This window comes from Anas platyrhynchos, chromosome 3, assembly GCF_047663525.1.
Source record: "Anas platyrhynchos isolate ZD024472 breed Pekin duck chromosome 3, IASCAAS_PekinDuck_T2T, whole genome shotgun sequence".
Lineage (NCBI taxonomy): Eukaryota > Metazoa > Chordata > Aves > Anseriformes > Anatidae > Anas > Anas platyrhynchos.
The window spans coordinates 31,202,708-31,211,585 of record NC_092589.1 but is presented as its reverse complement, the minus strand read 5'-3'; the positions used below and the strand labels follow the sequence as shown (position 1 = coordinate 31,211,585).

Below are 8,878 nucleotides of genomic sequence, written 5' to 3'. Positions count from 1 at the left end.
GGGAAATCTGATGCAGTAGTGAGAGATGATAAATAAACACATTGTTATCATTTGTTTGGTCTCAATTTTGTTCCCTTGCTTACAAATGCCAACTGAGCAACCACTGCTAGTATGAAGAGGCATGTATCCATAACCAGCTTATGTACCAACACAACCAGTTTGGGCCTGGTGACTGTGCTTGCTTTCTGTTTCTGAACAGTAGCAGGGGAGAGGATAATGGTGCCGTGCTTGGTTGCAGTGTTTCTGCCATTGCTGTAAAACCCTGTGATTCCTTATGGTTTTCTGGTGAATTTGCTTCTCAGCAATGCTTGCATGGTAGAACCCCTTTGGGTGTTTTAGTTTCAGGTTTGATCTTGCTCACTCTCATGAACAGCACATCTCATCTTGTGTTTGGTCACAAGCATCTTCTCTGCCATCTGACGAATGTTCTCATCCAAAGTGAAATAGTCAGGAGGTAGAGGCAGATATATCGGTAAGATAAAAGTAAACATTTAATGCCACTATAGTTTGATTTTTTTTCCAGACATCATATTTTTGACAATGTTTCACACCTCAGATACCACAAAAGGGATATTTTTTAAGCCAGCAAACAATAAACTTTACAATTTTAATGGCAAAAGGCTCAATGCATTTGTTGACCAACTTGGAAATGGCTGTGACTTTCCACATTTTGAACTTGTCCTCATGCTGTTCTTTCTACTTTCTTTTTTGTTTTCCCCATAAAATTTAGTTGATAAAATATATATATATCTACTACTGATACATCCTCTTCTGGAATCACCCATTGGTGGGACCAGCACAAGATATGTATCCATCATTTTGTCTCCTCCTTAGCCCTATCTTATACCATTGTTATAACGAGAAAGAACATAGCCACGGACAGAGTGAAATGGATTTAGCAAACATACACTTCAATGCATAGCACTTAGATAAGCATTTCCAACCATGATGTGTAAATAAATTATAAAATACAAGCAACTCTATAAAACAAGAACATCCTGAGTTTACAAATAAATTATATCCTTCATACATAGAATATGATGTGGATGTTAGTAACCAGCAGTTTCAGCTATGGGAGAGAAAGAAGTCAAACAGAAAAGTTAGTATCTATGCATACATAAAACATATATGTATGTGTGCTAGATGTAAATATTCACACGCATACATATACAATAGAGAGGGTGAATACAATCCATATCTATAGTATATAGAGAATATGTAATATAGCTGAAACTGCCTCAAGCACCATTTTTAACCATTATTATAAAGTTTGCTCAATATTTAAGTAGGACCACTCAAAGTAAGAAGGTTTGGGTTGTATATTTTTTCGTGTCTGAGAGAGTTTTGAAGATAGTTTGAAATATTATTGATGACTGTTACTATTTCACTGCCAGCACCTCCATTCTTTGATGAATAATCATGCCCTTTGTGTTCAAAATGTTGCATAAGTGAGCCTCAGTCTGCTGCCAGTGAAACTGGTAGCAAAATCCATATTGACTTCAAAGGGGTCAAGATAAGGGTGCTACATTTTCAAGGGAAACTAAATTTTTTTCCTTTTTTTTAAAAAAAAAAAAAAAAAAAGTTTGCTTGAGAAGGAGAAAGAAGAAAAGATAAAGCCAATAGTAAAATGGTTTATTATTTCCAAGAGCAGGTATGGAAGCTCAGATAACCTGTGATGAGCGCACAATAAATGCAAGAGATAGAGATAATTAACTTTGGATTGACAGATCATTCACAGTTTTGTTTGCCATAGCTATTTGGAAACCTATTTCAAGTCTTGCAATAGCTAGCAACATCCAGCCTTGTGTCTCCAAAAACTGCTGGGTGTCAGCAATGCAGAAGCCTATGGGGTAACAAAACAACGACCATGATGACAGCGGGATTAAGCAAGACATGTCACCCACCTGTGGATGTGAGAAATAGCACCTCTCTGTGTGGCCATCATTTACTCCCATCAGCATGCAGTGGTACAACTGCTCTATGTCTGCATCCCTGATGCTGTGTGACCATCCCGCCCATATGAACAGGCACCAGAGGTTCAGTAAACCCCCCATTTATGAGAGTATTTGCTTTGTATAGTCATCAGCAAGACAAAAACTTCAGGTTACAATTTATAAATCTGTGAGGACTTGACAGGAAGCTTTATCTCCCATGGAGTTAATTGTCCAGGCTTTCAACTGACGTGACAAGGGTGTACACATCATGCATAAATTCAAATTGTTGTGTTTAACAGCAATGATCGTGAGCTATCTTGCCTTCAATTCGTGACACCCTGAAATACAGAGTAGTTCGTCTGGATTGCTTTTACAGACTTGAACATTTCAGTAACAGCCTCAGCATGGGAACTGCAGCAACTTGGCCTACAGGATGCAGAACAGGGGGAATAAAGGACCCTTAAAGGAAGCCTTCAGAAGTCTTTCAAGCCTTTTTCCTGTAGTGTGGCATAAGTCAGCTTCATCTTGTTGAGTGACAGGAGAAAGGTTTTACAGTCACTGCACGGAAGAGGGAGGGAGTGGGGCTTTTGCCATTTGTGAATGGCAAAAAGAAGCTATGCAACCTCTTCAAAATAATGTATGTGGGGGCTATCTCCCTCAGGCTACGTACATATGCATTTGTCTGTATGTATATACTACCCTTCAGTTTTGATGATTGTTGGCTCAAAAAAAAAAAAAAAAATCACAAACATTTGTAAAAGGCAATGTTTGTCAAAAAGTACACTTCCTTCAGCTGTCATAAAATTTGAATTCCACAGTGCAGATAATAGTGGCTATTTTAAGACAAACCATACTATTGAGATAAATGATAAAGAAAAGTATTTTTTAAAGGACCAAGTCTATTTTGATGTGTATTAATCCCAGCATTACTCCAGGTTTTCTGCCTCTATAATTCCCATGTTTAGGGAAAGAAAGAAAAACCTAGACATTATCTGCAGTTTTCACTTTTAGCTTGCTTTGTGTCAGAGGATCATGACGTTGCTCTTTACTAGTAAGTATTTTATGTAGCTGCAAGTTTCAGATGTTGCATGGTGTGATAGTGGGAGTCTTCCCAGACCATGGATTGAAGCCTGCAAATGGTCAGTGATAAACCAGTGCATGGCCTTTAGGCAAAATCAGGGCTGCGTCAGGGTATCGAATAAATGAGGAGCTCATTCTTCAACCGTACAGCTGGCAGCACAATAAATACCAAACAAGTGGCAGGTGACTCTTCCTTCTCTTTACTACTGGGTTTACTCTGCTATAACTCGTAACCCTTGATGCTGTTGTGCCTCACCACACAGAGTTACACACAGTTATAGCAACACACGAGATGAGAACAGAGTCAGGATAGCGCTAAGAAAGGACAGCTTGGGTATCGGTTTGCTTGCCTGCCTTCTGCAAAAGAGTACTTCTGGTTACTCAGATCTGAATGAATTGACAAGAAATCATTCTGAAACAGATACAAGGCATGAACGGTGGGAGCGAAGCCAGCTGTGACAAATGCTCCAGGAATTAGGGCTCTCCCACATGCTCTACAAAACGAAGGGACCCAGAGCGCCCGAGCTGGCTGTGCATGACCCAGGCTTTCTGCCCGCTGCCGATGCTCACAGGGACTAATGGGATGTCTGGACTCAGATCACAGCCAAACTCCCAAGTCTAAGGTTGCACCTGAATTTGGGGTCATAGAACAAGTCCTGTCCCTCATAGAAATAATATTCAAGCACGTCAAGATGAAAAGTTTTCAGAATTAGGCCCAAACTACCCCACCTGCCCTTGCCTGAAACTCTTGCCTCTAATGGAAGCTAATGGCTGGTGCGCTGCACTCACTGCAGAACCTGACAATAAAGAACCGTGATCCTCTGTTGCACAGGCAAACAAAGGTTTAACCTTCAGGCCTAATTGCGTTAACACCGCTGTTTCCTACTGAAGCTGTTCCAGGGAAATGAGATTGATTTCTGAATATGCAAACAATTAAGGATTCCATTCACATCGCTGGTATGTCTTTTGGGTAACGATGCCTTTTAAAAAATACAGGATAAAAGCAGCATTACACTGGTTATTACATTGCTAAAATAATGGGATTTCCTGGATGACTTGCAGAAGTGTATGAGTCTTCTGTAAAATGCTGGCTACTACAGACTAAAAGCAATTTTAATAAGGTCATGATGCTTTTAATTATCTGTTTTGAAGATATTTGAAGTATAATAATATAAACTTTAACGTAAAAAGCTATTTTAACAGAAAATGTTCCACAGATGTCAAATCTCTGCAAATTTACATTCCCTTTTATGCATTAAGCCACCACAATTCCCAAAATTACAGTGGCAAATTTTGAAATGCACTGACAGAAAAAAGAAAAAAAAAAAAAAGATGACTATTGATTTTAGAATATGAATACTAATATGTGATAGGAGCTATGTGGCAGAGGGGGTTGGAACTAGATGATCTTTAAGGTCCCTTCCAACCTGAGCCATTCTATGAGTCTTAATGGTCATTATAATTAAGTCCTCACAGATAAAATATTTGTAAGGACTGTGATTTTTCTCTTTCACTACCTAATTTTCAGTGTGTCAAATGCATCCTTGGTGTAATCCTTTTGGCTTCACAAATAAATTTTGGTCCATCCTGATAAAAAGGGCAAACATACAAGGTACATGTTTTTTTTCAGGTAAACCTTATATAAATCTATCAGTATTTTTGCAGAGTGTTTCCACTGGGAGTTAGTGCTTGGCGTATTGTAAGATGGCATTAATGTGCTGATGCAGGCAAAGGAGGAGCTGCATTTAAGAACAATAAATTCATGAATTGATGCATACTGAGTATGTTAAATGCTGCTCTTATTTTCTCATAAGCAACAGGAAGGTCATGCAAGTGTATGCTAGAAGAATTTTTGTGAATGGGCTTATTTTAATATAAAGAAGAAGAAACCCATACAACAAAACAATTCTTTATGCTCATTCGTAATTAAAATGCAAATCTCACACACTTCTTCAAGTAACACAAAGGATGTTCCTTCCCACATACCGTTTATAGATAAAGACGCAAACAAGTACAACATTTGGATATGCACTGAGGCCCAGACCCTCATCCTTTTGATGTCAATGTGAATTTTGTCATTGCTCCAATAAGGGAGGTGTTGATTAGGAAAATGCCACAATCAACATGGTCTAGTGGGAGATGTCCTTGCCCATGGAAAGAGGGTTGGAATGGAACTGAGATAGCACTTCTATAACATGCCTGAAGTGTTATATTTGCTCACTGAGGACTCCTCTTTATTTCTGAACCAGCTGAGCTGAACAGAGCCTGCACTTCTCAGGTATGTCTGTGACTACAGACAGACCAGGCCAGGGACCCAAAGCTGCCAAAACATGCTTTGCAGTTGTGTGTATCAAAAAGAGGCAAAGCTAAATTTTATCAGTTTTAGAAAGGAGGACAGAATAAACTGAACTGATATTTTGGACTGATAAGTACAGGAACAATCACCCTAAATGGTAAGTTTCCAGTGAGTTACTAGTCCCAGAAAAGAGGGTTAGGAGCTAGGAGAGCTAGGCCTCCTCATCCATAGTTCTAGCTAGTACAAAGCTAAAATACATGAACAAGAAAACAAGCTATGGGGATTGAAACAAATGGAAAAGATATTAACTTCACCGTAACGTCACCTCTTCTCTCTCACATGTTGCAGAATCTATAGGTTGGGAAAATTACTGTGTCCTCTAAGGTGGAAGGTAGTATAAAAGAACACATAAGCAAACCTTGCTTACTGCTAGAAATATTTGTGTGTTATCTGGAAAAGCTGAATTTCTCTTTGAGTGGCCTTACTCTGGTAACAATAAAAGACAGTTAACATTTATTCATATGTTGTACTGATTAGGAAATATCTCTACAAACACAAGTTACTTAGAAACAGCAAGTCTGAAATAGGAGAAAACACCAAGAGAAAAACAAGCTGTAAATACATTTCAAAAGTGTGTTTGTTTTTTTTTCCTTTTTCTTTTCTTGACTAGCACCATCTGTACACAAGAAAGTATGAACATAAATGTTTGGATAATAAAGATTTGCAAGGCACTTAAACAGTCTTTCTGGATAGGTTTTCTTTTAATGAACCTCTCTGTGGAAGTCCTACAACCACCTTCCCTCCTCCCTCAGCTAACGCAGGGAAAGAAGTCTCTTCTGCCAGCAGTTCTTATTTACAGACATGTCCTTAAAGGTTCCTCAAAGTGCTCTTTTAGGCTAACAGAATCAACATCCTTATATCTCCATTTTTCATGCTTGTCCTGTTTTTTTTTTTTATACTACTCTTCCGTATAGTTAAGCAAATCTCTCATACACACAGTTGAGACTTGACTCCAACCTTCATCCTCATTCTGTTGTCTTTGGGATGCTATTCGGAAGGGAAAAGGAGGATGGCAGAGATGCCCATTGAAATTCTGTTGAGGTTCGCTCCTTATCTGCGTCTAGAGGTGATGTCAAAACAGGTGATCATCATGAGATGGGCCTTGCAGAAGTTGACACGATTTTCCAAACGTTCAGTCACACATTCCAGGGCCTCCAGGTATTCCAGAGAATCCAGCTCAAATACCTGCTCCAAATCAACTGTAGGAAAGAAAACACACAGGTAGAAAAAGTAGAAAAAAAACAATACTCATTACTGGGAGAGACAAATCTAATTCAAGCTTTCAAACCCATTGGTACTGTATACAGCATTATCTTTAGCTTCCTATTGCCATTAAAATTTGCCTTTTCTATATAATGGCTATTAAAATAGCTCGTCAGCTTACTGATAGTGAAAAATATTGTTATGATCGCATTGGATGGTTTCTTGAGCAATATGCTCTGCCATCCTCTGATGGTGAGTTTCACCATACTCCATCTTTCCTTCAGCAAAGCCACCAGGACTATTCCTCCAGCAACCGCATGGCTGACTGTGAGGGAACCAGCCAGCACAAAACACAAATAGGCTTCAGGTGAACCTTTGCTCCCACAAGGAACTAGAATATCTTTTTCCCTCGAGGTCCTTCTGCATTTGAATGTAAATGCCCTTTAAGCTAACTAAACTTTACACATATATTGTAATGAAGAACGGGCCAAATTCATCCTTCATGTAAGCCCACTAGTGCCAAGGGACAAGTTTGCTTCATGGTATTATTCTGTGGTAGAAGAGCAGATTTATAAAATTGCTCATATGTCTGAGTGATATGAGGCCAAAAGAAAAAATCTCATTTTCAGTAGATGTGGACTGAAAAGTGTGAACGTTTATCTACCAATGGCAACATTCACCACTACAATGCTGTACCATTTTAACATTCAGCTCTCAGGCAAAAAGGATTGTTCAGTTCTACTGTCGACATTTAATAAGAATTATAGGGACTAGTTCTAGAAATACAGTCAAGCTAAATCTTGCCTTTAGGTCATATGTCAGTTCATTCTAGTTTACAAACACAGTAGCTCACATCTCATTCTCTGCAAACCTTTCTGCTCCCCTTCCTCCCCACAGTGAAATAAACCAAAGACACCTATGAGTTCAGGCAATAAAACAATGTCCTTACATTCACTGAGCCATTTATTAGGATCCAGCATCAGGTACTGTTTCGTCACCTCCAGTTCTCTCATTAACCACTCGTATTTGGCCTTGACCTCAGCGATTCTCTGCTGGCGATGCTCCAGGATTTTCAGCTTGGCATTGAAACATATGACTTCCTGCCAACCAGGAAAAATGAGCAGGGAAGGAATAGGTGAAGAGATGAAGAAACACCCAGATCCATTCAGCTAAATGATCTTCCAATCAATAATACTAACAATGAGCCATTTACTCTGCAAGCATACGAATTACCACACGAGATCATCTATCATCTGTTTTATTTTTATTGCTTTTGTTAGATTTTGATGTTTTCCATCAGTGAGCTTTGAAGACTTTGCAATGATAGTTAATAATAAACCATAATAATTAATAACAGATGGCATCTTGAAATCAGATTAATTGTAGCAAAACATTTCTGGATTTTGTCACCACAAGTTTAGCTAAGAAACAACTATGCTTTTGGGAGAAGGAGGCAAAGCTTGGTGTATTAAAATGCTAAGTATATCTCTGTGCTTGGCACATGAGAAATGCAGTAGTCACATCATTAAATAAGGAAACTGGTAGCAATATCAAATTTAAAACATTCTGAAGCAAAACAAGGATGTTGTTGTGAAAAGTTCTAGCAATTCACAGTCATTAATAACGAAGACGTATTTTCTGTAAAGATAAGGGGTACAGTAACAGCACAAGCTGCAGTGCTGTCCAGAGGCAGCCTGTCTGACCTCACTGGACCTCTATGTGGTGGCACCCATCAAGATGTACAGTAAGGAACTCATGATGAGGGCCGTGCTATCCTTACTGGGGTGGGAGCAGTCCCAGAACCAGAACTAGCCTCCTCCAAACCTGTGTGAGGATGGAAACGCCACCCCAAAAAGTGATATTTTTCCCCATGTAAAACCGAATCAGACAGCAACATCATTAATAGCCTAACCAAATGATGGGAGTCTAGGAGGAAAAAATGCCTTAAAATAATAAAAAAGGCTACATACGTGGTTATTGTAAAACCACCAACTTCAGATACTCTTCCCAGTCATACCTCTCAAGAGCTGACCTGTACAATTCTCTGGCCTACTTTTAAGTTTTGATGGGTGAGGTTGGGAACAGAAACTTTGTTAGTGGGAAGAAATAAGTTATTCTGGAAACAATCTCATCAAAGCACTTGAGGCACCACTGCTGTGTGGACTGACAGATGTGAGGAGGTGCTAGAACACAGGAGCCACCAAGACTATTACCAAGGGACAAAAATACAAGGGACCAATGTCTGTTAGCTGCTACTGAAGAAGATGTAACTTGAATTACAACTGCTCTTAAATGAGATATGGGG

At 39.1% G+C, this 8,878-nt stretch overlaps 1 protein-coding gene across 2 annotated transcripts in view; it reads right to left on the bottom strand.

Moving 5' to 3' along the window:
* Nucleotides 1-1,568: 1,568 nt before the first annotated feature.
* Nucleotides 1,569-8,878, bottom strand: part of KIF26B (kinesin family member 26B) — a 290,536-nt gene continuing 283,226 nt past the window's right edge. For both annotated transcript variants that reach the window (XM_027453855.3, XM_027453856.3), the window contains 2 exons: nt 7,523-7,673; nt 1,569-6,569 (listed from right to left, as the gene is read on the bottom strand). In XM_027453855.3, the coding sequence (XP_027309656.3) occupies nt 6,421-6,569; nt 7,523-7,673 (300 nt within the window). In that variant the 3' untranslated portion in view covers nt 1,569-6,420. The remainder of the gene's footprint in view (nt 6,570-7,522; nt 7,674-8,878) is intronic.